A 13,296-nucleotide genomic window follows, 5' to 3' on the forward strand; every position below is an offset into this window, starting at 1 on the left:
TTTTTATCTATAACGTATTTGAATTTGTTAAATAAGTTTGACATTGTGCCCATGAGAACTTTAAGCTTGCTGTGTATGTTAGATACTTACAGTTGAACTATGCAACATTTATGCCAACAAACTATTCATCATTTCTTACTAGTGAGCACATCATTACCATCTGCTCATTTAATGACTGTTTATTTTGTGGCAGAATAATTTGAAAAGAAGATGAAGTGTCTCCTGTGCCTGTGTTTACTCCTTGCTGCTCTTTGTGCTGTAACCCATTGCTGCCCTGAAGACATTTGCCTTGAAGTCAACAATACTAGTCTGCAGGATGGAAGAGAAAATTTATTAACATATAGCTGTGAGAAGAAAGGCTCTAACTATGGAGATTTTGTATTTAGATTTTACAAGCAGGCTTCATCAGAAGATGATAAAAATGTTTTCTTTTCTCCCATGAGCATCTCTACTGCCTTTGCCATGCTGGCTGTCGGTGCTAAATCCACCACTCTGTCTCAGATTTTTGAAGGACTGGGCTTTGACAACCTGACTGAGACTCGCATACATGATGTACATGAAAGTTTTCACAAAGTTCTGTCAGTACTGAACTGTGCTGATGTTAATATCACATTAAATATAGGGAATGCCCTTTTTACAGCTGCTGGGTATGAACTACAGGAGTCCTTTTTAAAAAATACCAAAAAACTTTATGATGCAGATTTTTTCTCCAGTGATTTTAATAAACTAGAAGAAGCTACAAAGCAAATCAATAAATATGTAGAGGAGAAAACCAAGGGGAAAATTCCAGATCTAGTTAGTCATCTTGATCCAAGTACTGTACTTGTTCTTATTAACTATATTTACTTTAAAGGTAAGACACTTAATATTTCAATAGATAGTTTTGATACAAAATAAAAATTTGGGGGAAACTTCTGATGATTTATTACCAGAGTGAGGATTTAAGAAAGAGCTAAACTGTGCAGGTCCTTTCAACTGAAGATTAGATCTGGCCAAAAGCAGAGTATCTGATTGTTGAGAAATACTGATTTCTTGGGTTTGATTCAATTTGCTTGAAAGCTGTGGACAGAAAAGTTTCACTCTAGTGGATGCCTCAAAGACAAGAATCCACATAGTCCCACTGGTTGAGGCCATAATGACTTAAGATGTGTCCAAGATCTCTGTGCTGACTGTACATGCAGTCAGACTTGGTGGACTGACATCCTTACACAGGGACCCCAGTTTTATGGTACATCTACTAGATGCTCTGCATTAAAACCTGAGACATAGAATATTGAGGGCCTGTGCCTCTGGAGCCTTGCTCAAAAGTTATGACTCTTAATTGCTGATGAATTCCACACCAGGCTGAGTGCAGTCAGCTTGCATGGGGTATAGCCTAGCAGAAAGGGCATAAGAGGGTCCTGTGACTGAATGCTTAAGTGATTGCTCTTAAATGGCATTTAAGGTGTTACATAGGCTTACAGTAGAAGAAGGACTCACAACTAATCATCAGTCTTTGGTTGTTCTTCAGCAAAACATGATGTGCTTACCCAAAATACAATGAGCTTACTGCACAGCTAAAATGCTGTATTGCGTATTATGGAGGAGACTGAAGCGATTTAGTGAGCCTCTTCTCCCATCAATATACCTCCAGTGTCCTACATTAAAGCTGCTCTAATTTAGATGAGCTCTTCTTTATGATCTTCACGTTTGAGTACAACAACATCTCTTTTTCCCCATTAGCTGCCTGGGAAAAGTCTTTTGATCCTTTGCGTACATATGAGGATGATTTTTTTGTGAACACAAATGCATCGGTTAGAGTGAACATGATGTACCGTGATGGTACCTCAAACACTTACTACGACCGGGATCTCTCCTGTGTGGTGATAGAGTTGCCTTACAAGGGCACTGCACGAGCATTGCTTATTCTGCCTGATGATGGAAAGATGAAGGAAGTGGAAGATGCTCTCTCTAAGGAAACTGTTTGTAAATGGGACAGCAAACTTGTGGCCAGGTAACTATAAGTATATGGATTGCTATATTTGAGGACACATCACTGTTTTTAAGAAAAAACACCAGTTTCAGATCACCTACCAGACATAATGTCCTGATTTCACAAAGGGAAGTTTTAAGCAATTTCCCCAAATGAGTCAGAGCAGAGCATAATCACTAAGAAAATGCAGGCTCTGTGACCTGACAGAAGGGATCGCAGCATTGTAACAGCTGCTTAAAACTTGCTTGGCTACTTTTTGACTCCTTACCTCTTCTTTCATGGTGTAAACATGATTCATTTCCTTCACCATATCTTAGATTTTATCCTCCTTTTCCCTTACTTTAGGCTTTCCACTATGGTCTGCTTAGTCTCTGTAACCCTATAGCCAAAAAACTCTACTAGCTGTGCACGTGGCACCAGGATAAAAGAGCAACAATGAAGAAATTGGTTTCTTTTCCCAAAATCAAACAGTGAATGGAGATACAAGAAGTTTGTGCATCTCTCAGGATGCCAACATTGCTGAAGGAATACAAAGACTACCGTCAAAAAAATTTGCAATCAAAAGAATGCTTTCAAGTATCGCTGAGTTGTGTACTATCCACCCTGCTGGCTGAAACAAGGCTGCAAGGGCTCACTGCTCTTTTTTTTTCTTTGATCAACAGGAGAGTAGAACTGCGGTTACCAAAGTTTTCTATTAGTGGGTCTTACGATGTTAAAACCCTGTTTGAGCAAATGGGCATTACTGAAGTGTTCTCAGGTAGTGCTGATCTGTCTGGAATTAGTGGCAATCGCAATCTCCAGGTCTCACAAGTAAGTAGACAGAGCTGGTGGTGGAATGGTGGTTGGTTGTTTTGATCAGTTGTGTCTGGGATTTTTAAAGACTTTATTTCCCTCTTTATATTACTGAAGTTGTGAGTAAAGCTCACAATGACATATAGGGGCTAGCTCAGTAATTGCAGTTTTTTATAAAAGAATCTGCCGGCTCACTCTTGTATTACTTTAAAGTTGTTATTAAAAAGCTAGCTATTACATACATTAAAAAAAAATGGGCAACATTTTAAATAACTTCTTGGCACTGGAATATAATAGTTTACATTAAGTTGTGTCACGTAAGCCACAAATGAGGAGTTCATTATGATATTTGTATTGATTAATATCTCAATTTTTAATATTCCCAGTTTTAATAAAATCTCTAGTATTCAGTAGCTGCATTTGACTATGTCCATTTGAGCTATGATTTAATGCTAAAGATGTCAAAGACTGCCCCATATTAGCATTTAAATAGCGGTTTTTATTTAACCTTGAAATAAGAGAAAATGTTGCCAGTAGAAGTCCAAACCATCTAAGAAAATAAACTAGCTTGTACATAAGGTATTTTTATCCCACTCTACTCAGCACAGGTGAGAATGCATTTCAGTGTGTCCATGTTAATTTTTGGCCCTCCTTGCCCAGTTCTGGCATAGAAAATACTCCTGTTTCAAACTGTTGGAGATTTATCATACAATAAAGTTTCACCCACTGGATTTATTACTCCTTTCCTCTCCTAAATATTCCATAAGAAAAGAATTTATTTTAGTCCTGCTTCCTGTCCCATACATAAACCACACTGTCCTCTCCTGTTCTTTTGCAGGCAATTCACAAGGCCTTGCTGGAAGTTGATGAGGCTGGAACTGAAGCTGCAGGAGCCACTGCCATAGTCGCTAACAGAGGTTACTTTGATTCTCATACCATCAAATTCAACAGGCCCTTCCTTATTTTGATCTCCGACAAGCTAACCAGCACCACACTTTTCATGGGGAAAATTGTTGATCCTACTAAGGAGTAATTGTTAGGCTATTTGGCATACTGATGTCGGGTATGGGTTATAATGGCTACAGTGTTTGCAGTTTTGGATTAGGTATTGTTGCTAATTAGTCTCTGATTGAGGGATGTTTAGAAGTAAATGAGAAATTTCCTTACCAAATGAATAAGAAAACAGCATTGTAAAAAATCACCATCAACTGACACTTTTTAAATGCAACATTTTCTCCAGATCAGTAATTGTATTGGGTTTTCATGGTAAGGTTTTGGTGGCAGGAGCCTGTGGGGGGCCTATAGGGGTGACTTCACTAAGAAGCTGTCAGAAGCTTCCCCCATACCTGACAGAGCCACTGCCAGCCAGCTCCAAGATGAACCTGCTGCTGCTGAAGGCTGAGCCATTCAGGAATGATAGTAACACCTCTGTGGTAATGTATTTGAGAAGCAAATAAAGTTATTTCACAGAAGTAATTGAGGCTAGAGAAGTGCAGATTGAGAATAAATGACAGAAACCACCCTCCAGACACCCAGGTCAGCGAAGAACAAGGGGAGGAGGTGCTTCATGTGCCAAAGCAAAGATCCACCTGCAGGCTGCAGTGCTGACCATGGGGAGCAGGCTGTCACTGCGCAGACCATGGAGGTCCAGGGGAGAGCTGAGATCCACCTACAGCCCATGGAGGAGTAGGAGTAGGTGGATGTCCAAAAGAAGGTTGTGATCCCATGGGAAGCCCACACTGGAGCAGACTCCTGGCAGGACCTGCGGACCTGGAGGAGGTCCACTCTAGAGCAGGTTTGCTGCCTGGACTTGTGACAACATGGGGGACCTGTGCTGGAGCAGCCCGTGCCTGAAGGGTTGCATCCTGTGGAAGGGACCCACAATGGAGCAGTTCATAAAAAAAGTAGTTCATGGGAAGGACTCACGCTGGAGAATTTTGTGGAGAACTGTTTCCCGTATGAGGGACCCCACACTGGAGCAGGGAAAAGACTCCTCTTCCTGAGTAGGAAGCAGCAGCAGAAACAACATGTGATGAACTGACCATGAGCCTTATTGCCCTTCTCCTTGAACTGAGACAAAGGCGTTTTTAAAATTTGTTTTACTTATCATTCTGCTCTGGTTTTGATTGGTAATAAATTCAAATATCTCCAAGTCAAGTCTATTTGGCATTTGACAGTACTCAGTTTATGATCTCTCCCTATCCTTATCTTGACTCATGAACCTTTCATTTTATTCTCTCTGCATTTTCCAGATGAGGAAAGGAGTGATGGAATGACTCGGTGCGTATTTGTCATGCAACCAGGGTCAAACCACCACAACAATTCAACTTATTAATACATTTTCCAATTTTTTCATGGAAGATAACTTTTTCTTAAGTATGTTGTTATATTTAAAAGATAATTATCTCTGTGTCATGGGTTAGTACAGTTTGGTTTTTTTAGTTATAGAACAATGTAGAATAATTCTCCAGGTCAGGACCTGGGAATTACTTTAGAAAGGACAGGGACCTATCAGAGAGTTAGTTGGAATATTGGCATCTGTTCTGACCACTGAAAATTGTTGGCTGCGACTTTGGGAAGTACCCTATAAAACCCCTTCATTTCCTGTAGGTGGGTCTTTTTCCTTCTTTCCTTTGGCCAGAGAGAGGCAGGTAACATCGAGCTGGGCCTGCTGCTCCCCCTTTATGGGGGAACTGGCCTGAGGCCTGGCCGGATTCCATCGGCTCCGGGGTGGAGGGGCGGAAGGAGAGGTTGCTGTTTTGCAACAGCTACTTTCTTCAGACTTCTCTGGAGCACGGAGAGATCTCTGCCAGGCCCCTGATCAGAGCCATGGGCACCATTTAGTCCGAGGCCGCCCCGACTTACACCGCGAGGTGGCTGAGAAGGCATTTATGATCCTGCCTGGATTTTTGTGATTCCGGACTGCCCGGGTGCTCTGATCCCTGATGTTTCTGTGAGTTCTTCCTCCCTCACCAGCACAGCCTTGAACATCTAACACCACAAGCTACAGAGAGAGAGACAAAGACTCTGAGCAGATTTAATCCTTTCCTAGCAACATGAAGCTTCCAGAGCTTAGCCCTTCTCTGAGAGAGTAAAAAAAGACAGAGTGAACATAAAGAACAACAGCATGAAGTCAGTAAAGCAAGAGTGAAAAGACTATTGGGACAGAGGGTTGAAGAGTTGGTTGTTCTATTCTTACTTGAGCCATGGAAATGAACTCTATATTTAGATCATTCCTTTAAATCATGGAAAAGATATGCATTTGGGGAGATGATTGTTTAGATTTGTGTGTAGATTTGAGCAAAGGTGATTGTGACAGACTAAGTAATACTAATCTTATAAGATGATGAAACAAAGATAAAGATGAGAAGCCCTCTTCGTCAGTGAAGAAGTGAGAAGATGTCTCTGTACCTTGAGATGAAGAATCCTTTGCTTTGGAGTTACTCATCTTTAAAAGGTGACACCCCAGTATGCAGAGTCTAAGACCCATGACCCATAAGCAGCTTAGGAACCTGCTAATGGGATGAGTCACAAAGGCAGGTTTCTCCCAGCGGTTGTTTTTGTGGCAGTTTAAAAACCCACAAGAGAACTGTTCTAAGTTGTCAGTGGGATCCATGACTCTAAGAGAGACTTTCCCCCTAAGGAATTGATGAAAGGCTATTGTCAGATAGCGAAACTGACTGAAAATTACAAGTTTTGTCTCTTTATGTTGTTTTGTAAGAAAGTGAACAGTTTATAAGGGGAAGGAAGAGTGTTTTTAGAGTTTCATTCTGTTTTAGGTTCTTTTTCCAACTTTCTTTTTTCTATTCTTTTAGTGTATGTTAATAAACTATTTGTTAATTTTTAAGGTTAAGCCTGCTTTGTTTTTCTCCTAGTCTCTCTCCCACAGGAAAAAAGTACTAAGACCGGAATTTAGTGAGCGTAAAACCACTACACTCTGCTAATGAGTTTTGTACTGCTTCTAGTTCTGGATTACTCACCAAAAGCTTTATCTCAATAGGTAAACAACTCTTGTCATTCTGCTATGTCTTCTCTAGTATTCACCTGGACTGGTCCATACAGAGTCCTTTCCTCCTTATATCACTCTTTGCTGCCTAGGCCGCTGTTTATCTTCCATCAACCTGTTCTTTCTCACATGTTCCAACTCTCTCTAGGACATCTTAAGAAATCACTGACAAAAAGAAAGAGAATAATCCCTGAAACAATAGACTTACTCTGATGTAGCTCTTACTGTAAGTGCCTCTTTGTGTTCCACAAGGTCAGCAAAAAACTTTAAGAGACATTATGCATAGCATAAATTGTCAAAGAATTGTCTGTGAAAAAATGTCATTCATGAATAATTGATCAGCTGCAGATGATCAAGAAAATATATAATGTAATTTAAGTATATCACCAAGGGAATTACTCCAGTCTCTTGTATCATTCTATAAATCTCTTAAAACCAACAAACACCTTCAGTCACTCTTACAAACATAGCAGATAACAGTAAAATATGTCTTAAAGCTGTTAAATTAGTGCAGCTTTTCTCATATGGAAACTGTGATTCTTCACATTCTCTTATTATGTGCTTATTTGGGTATAACCTCTTTTCAAGAAATATCTAAGCACTTTCTTGCTGTTGTGGGTCTGTAGATAACCCACTCTCATTGTAGTGGAGCACTGGGGCTAAACTCTACAGCAAACCATTTCTTTCACAGCTGCTGCCTCAAGGAGAGGCTAGCTTTGACAGCTTCTCTTCACTGCTCTGCTTTCATGCCATTGCATATTGATCCTGGATATATTTTTTGAAAGCGGAGTTGAGTCCCCATCCCTAGGAAGATGAGGCTTGTGAATGCACACTGCTCATTTCGACAGTGATCCTGGCAGTCTGTTTAGAGCACTGCACAGGTAAGGCAAGCTCCAAATCAACAAACGAGCTCCCCACCCCTGACACCTCTCCAGCCTTTTGACCTGTTCTCCCAACTTGGCCACCTTACACAGAGGCACTTTACAGGTGCCTGCTGGTGTTTGTAGGATTGGGCTGGTGTATGGGGAGCTTTGCTTCTGACTCAGGGGGACTTGGAGATTGCTGCCTTTTGTGAGTCCCTTTGCTCCAAGTGGCAAGAACTCGGTGGAAGCCCTGAGCTATTGCTCCTCATGGAGCAAGATGGCATCACTCGGGGGGCTGGGAGAGACCATACCTCTGTGCAAAGAGTGGTTTTTACAGAGTTAAGATCAATGATAACTTGCTGTGGTGTGAGGCAGCCTGCTCTGTGGTGCCTGTACAAACTCAAGAGGAGCTGGGAGCAGCTCCTGTGAGATCCCATCCTGATAAATCTGTGCACCAGGACTGATTAGAAGGCAGGATGGTGAGATTTTTATCAGAGTGTGGCAGAAAAACAGGTTTTTGGCCTGTTACTAGAGGGAAAGAAGTTAGGAAAAATCCCATAGCTGATAGGACAGAGCAAAAGCTTTGGGAAATCACACACAAAGCAACTTCCTTTCCCGTCTACCTCCCAGGCCTTTGAATTTGAGATGGCAGGACAACAGCTGCATTGATAGTTTACCTACTGGGCTGTGGAGAATGGCTGCTACTAGCAAAAGTATAAAATTAGATAGACACCTCAGGATGCTGGTTTGGGAGTTACCTACCAAGCTGTAGGGCATCTCTACATTTTTCCTTCAACTGAGCAGATTCATGCTCCAGACCAGCAGGTTGACCTGAATTGTGGCAGGGACTGAGGGTAGGAAGAGGGATCATCCTAAATCCTTCTGGAAGAAGGGGATGTGTAGGGGACAGGAAACCAATAAATCTTGCGCCAAACATATATTAAAAGCAGAAAAATGTCTACAGTTCACAGTAAGATGATCTATAGAGCCTGGGCACTGAACATACCTCACTGAGATTACTCTTAGCAGAGTTCTGATAATATTCTTTAGGAACTGTTTTGGGATAATTAGAGAGGTGGGACCACAGAGATATGTCTCAAAGCATGATTTATTGCTCTTCTACAGTCTCATGAAGGGTGAGAATGACTTCACTGTGTAAGTCAGAGGGCTGTGGTCAGTGGTCGTCAGTGGTCACAAGACCACAGGTTGCAAGGTCTTTTAAAGGTTAATTAATTACTAAACTACTGCCACAAAGAATGTTTTTACTTTCACACCAATCCCAAATTAAATTGTATCACAGGTCTTTCTGCAATGCCAACTTTCTTAACCAATCATATGACACACAAAACTACTTGCTACACCATAAAACTTTTACTATTTCTGTAGCTACTTCTATATCCAGACTTTAAAACCTTAAAACTTTCCACTACCTAGCTTAATATGTTTCTGTCTAAACTACAAACCCACATTCTAGCTTATGGTCTCTAGATCTGGAAGCCTTTTCCAAGGTCTCATGTCGAACCCTGTATTCATTTCTGTTTGGGCCAGCATGCACAAGGTTTTGAGGATTTTCTGTGCCTGGAATTCCCACAGAACTGGACAATTCTGCAAAGCTTTTGTAGGGAGATGGAGTATTTTTTCCTAATTCCAAGAAAATCTGTCTTCGTCTACTTCACATCATTTGTCCTTACAGCTTTCTTTCATCTTAACATGTGATAGGGAACCCTCTTCGTTCTATAGTGTTATTTAAGGTAGACAAAAAATGAACTATTCTGATAGACATAAATAACTAGAATTTTCATTTAGGCACTGTGTATTTAATCTGTGGTAAACACATGTGTTTTATGGTACTTCTCATTCATGTGGAGATGTTTTTATTCCTCTACAATTCCCACTCATGCATTCTCTCAGCCTGTGGGGCAGCTGGATCCAAACTAATCCCTGAAAGAAAACTAGACCTTCTTTATAAGCTAAATATTGTAACCTTTATAAACTAATCGACTTGAATTCCTGCAGTGACAATCAGCAGAAGGGGATAACACAGCTTACAGTGAAGCATGTGACCACCTATAATAAACATCCAGCATAAATGGCCTGCTGTGGGTCTGTGAGCCATGATCTGACACTTTTATGGGAAGGTATGAGTTAAAGGAGAGTTCAATTCATGAGAATTCTGTGAGGGAAGATAGACCCACAGGGCTGGGTCCCTGGAAGGCAGCCTAGCTGTGCACCAGCAGACCCGAGTGCCAGACTTCTCCTGGCAGCCTATGAGCCATGTGGGAGACTGCAAGTTTGTTCTGTCTGACCTTGTGTATGGTCCAGTGGGACTCTGCTTGATGACAGGGTATCTTCTGTCAGAAACTCTGTTTGCTTTGCCACATGGCAGAGTCCATGTAGAATGTTGTTACAAAACATGAAGCAGTGGAATTGCAGGGCTGCTGCAGTGTGTGTTCCTTTCAGCAGTAAGGAGAGGCACAGACAATGCCGAGAGCATTTGGAGAGTTACAGAAGCACCAGTTCCTCACATAAATTCTGCTGTTCAGATGGTACCAGTACTTAGGACTTTCTTCTTCCCAGCTCTGCAATTTGAGCCTCAGCCCAGGTATCTGGAATGCCTTGAATGGCATTCCAGTCTCTCCCCACACCCATGTCATCTGTACAGCCTGTGATCACTGCTATTATTGCAAGGAAATGGGAATTTGAACAGGTTGTATGACAACCCTATTCTAAATGTTTCAGAAGATTTAGTGCAACAAAAACTGCGGGTGTTTTCCTTGTATTCACACTAATTTCAAGCAGACAATCACTAAACTTTTAAAAAAACAGATGACTGTGATAATTCCCAGGCATGGTAGGTTTTGAATGGGGATTCTGAGAACCTAGCTACTCATCTTTCACTTGAGTCTTGGTAGTTTTGGAGGTAGGAAAAAATCTCAGTGTTAATCCCTAATCCAGCATTCAAATCATGTCTCCAAAGCTCAGAGGCACTAGGATTTCCAATCACAGAAAAAATGCAAGAGAAACACGAGCATTCTTAAATGTGTGTTTCACTTGAAAACTTTAAACATTCACTGCAGTGGGAGTTAGAACAAGTGCAAATTATCAAAGAGCAAAGAGCAAAAAAGCATGCAGATCACCATGGGCTATGTATCTCAGAGTCCTGTAACACAACCATCAAATCCTACCCATCCACACTACATCCCTGGTTGGGTGCTGCACATGTGCCCTTATCCACATGGGACAGCTTTCATTAGATGTAAACACAGCATATATACAATATCATTCATACCCTTTAAACTGTTAGCCACCAAAGACTGATCTGGAAATTTCCTTCATTAAGTTCCCAGTCCTACGTATAACAGTGAATCCGTTTCAAATAATTTGGTCATTGTACTTTCTTCAGACTAAAAATTTTAAAGAAAACTATAATTCATCCATTTAATGTAAATGTCCTTGATATGACTAATACCCTGGTTACACAAACTCAGCTGATGTTGCTGCAAATTACTTTGGTGGTTTCTTGCAAGAAAGAATTTCAGTGATGAAAATACCTTTTAAATTCAATTCTAGTGCTGGAGGTGAGTTTAATACAAGTAAATAAACCTTACTTATACCATTTTTATTCCTCTTAATTTTTGTTGCATTCAGTTTCTTTTCCATAAGCCATCTAGAAAAAAAAATCTTATGATTTATTACTTTTCTAAACAGGAATGCATTCTTTATCATTGGAAAACTGCTAACAGCAATGTGATTCTCATATTGAAGGTCTGAAGAAGACTTTGTCTGAACTGAGCAAATATCTCATTAAGGAAAAGTTAGTATATTTTTTACTATGTTTCATGTAGGAAAAACAGACCACATGGAAAAGGGTCTGATGAAGAAAGAAGTCTGAAATGAAAAATCAGTATAAAGCAAGATCACAGAATCATTAAGGCTGGAAAAAACCTCCAAGATTATTGCGTCCAACCTACGTGTTATAGTCACCGTAAGATGGTTGCAGCCAGGAAAGAACCTCATAGCAGGAGAAAACATCTGTGCACAGAGGAGATAAAAGATGTAATAGGTCCTAAAATGTGTATGAATGCTGTTAGGTTTTCTGCTCTCATAGATGCAGATTCAGTAGCCATCAAAAAAGCCATACCATAAGTTACATATTCAAGGGACGGTTCCTAGAATTTATTTTCTGTTCCTCTGTCTTTCAAGTGAGAGTCGTGTCTCTTGGTAAATATTATAGGTAAAATTTGAAGTCATTTTGTGTCTCAGTGGCCCAGCCAAAGATTACCACCTCATGCCCATGCCTGTGATTGCACTGTGTGTCATAGCCCTGACATATTTTGGTACCAAAAGTAGCTGAGAAGAGGCATCTAACAGAAGCTCCAGCACTTCTGTACACTCTGAGATTGGCAGGTTGGGAAAGATGGGGCAGCAATCATGACAGAAAGCCTGTGTAGGTACACCCCATATCCCAAAGTGTCCTGTGGGCACGTGACAATGTAACTCATTGATGGAAATGGAATTGTGCTGGCCTGCCAGGCTGTGATCTGCAGAGGCTAAGGACAATCACATAGTCTCGTATTTTGCCTCCACTGAAACTGAGAAGACAGTTGCTGCATTAAACCATCTCCGATCTGTCAGAATCCTCAAAATCCTAAAATCTTAGAGTCTCAAAGACTTGTTTAAGAAAAGGGATTTGAGCAATAGAATCATACAATAAATTTCATTTCACTGAATACACTCCTTCAGCTAGTTGATCTTCCTTCTGCTTCTTCATTGAGGCCAACAATATTAATCTGTTGTAAAATAACAAATGAAAACACTTTGCAAAGCTTAGCCCTAATAATTTCTATTTGGCTTTGGAAGCAATAAACTTTAAGTGTAATTCCAAAATATCTACATAAGAGATTTTCTTTCTTCCTTGTTGGGCCATGTTGGGATCACAAAAATACAGAATGTAAGACACCAATTTAAATTTAACACCAAGAGGTTTCTATGGTGACAACTTCATTTCAAAATAAGAACTTTTATTCTCTAGAGAACTTGTTGTTCTAGAAGTTGTTTGCATAAGAAGGGCTCTTTTACACCAAGAGAAAAAGGTCCATAGGGCAAATTCTACTAGTAAAATGTAATTATTTCAGTATGCCAGCTATGAGTGAGACCCTTGCAAGAAGCCAGCCCTTCAGTGTGATTCTTCTACAATGCTATCTTCGTAGAACTGTTATGCATGGAGCCTCGAGTTCTGGGGATTATAGGAAAAGGAGCCCTGTGCCACCATAAAGGTGGTGGTAAAATAAAGGAATGGACAAGAAAATTCTAACTCATTCTCAAACCAGAAAGAACAGTGTCTTTCTTGCTTGTTATTGTGTTGATAGGGAGTTTGATTTTCTTGCTAAGTTTTAGCTGCAAGTTTGGCAAAATGCTGCACTTGAAGTGACTGCTGTCACACAGGATTGATGGTTTGCTGTTCAGGTAAGGTAGTGCATATATACATCAGCTCAGTAGTGGAAGAGGAGGCAAATTAAAAACCAGAAATTACTGGGAAAGAAAAAAAGAGAAAATTGCATAGAAAATCATCTAAATCTCTGGACCATACACACGTGGTCCTATAATAACAGAGGGATACATGAGAACTTTTGAATCTTCAGAAAAAAATTGTAAGGTTAATC

At 40.4% G+C, this 13,296-nt stretch overlaps 1 protein-coding gene across 1 annotated transcript; it reads left to right on the forward strand.

Moving 5' to 3' along the window:
* Positions 1-210: 210 nt before the first annotated feature.
* On the forward strand, positions 211-3,797 carry LOC120754287 (serine protease inhibitor 2.1-like). The gene is made up of 4 exons (XM_040067680.1): positions 211-853; positions 1,723-1,993; positions 2,635-2,782; positions 3,603-3,797. Exons 1-4 carry the CDS (start codon positions 211-213, stop codon positions 3,795-3,797), a joined length of 1,257 nt encoding a protein of 418 aa, XP_039923614.1.
* Positions 3,798-13,296: the final 9,499 nt, after the last annotated feature.

Source organism: Hirundo rustica, chromosome 6 (assembly GCF_015227805.2).
Source record: "Hirundo rustica isolate bHirRus1 chromosome 6, bHirRus1.pri.v3, whole genome shotgun sequence".
NCBI lineage: Eukaryota > Metazoa > Chordata > Aves > Passeriformes > Hirundinidae > Hirundo > Hirundo rustica.

Coding starts and splice junctions, on each gene's coding strand:
- LOC120754287 (XM_040067680.1), top strand. CDS start 211: ATGAAGTGTCTCCTGTGCCTGTGTTTACTCCTTGCTGCTCTTTGTGCT. Junction 1,994..2,634: donor GACAGCAAACTTGTGGCCAG/GTAACTATAAGT, acceptor TTTGATCAACAG/GAGAGTAGAACTGCGGTTAC. Junction 2,783..3,602: donor GCAATCTCCAGGTCTCACAA/GTAAGTAGACAG, acceptor GTTCTTTTGCAG/GCAATTCACAAGGCCTTGCT.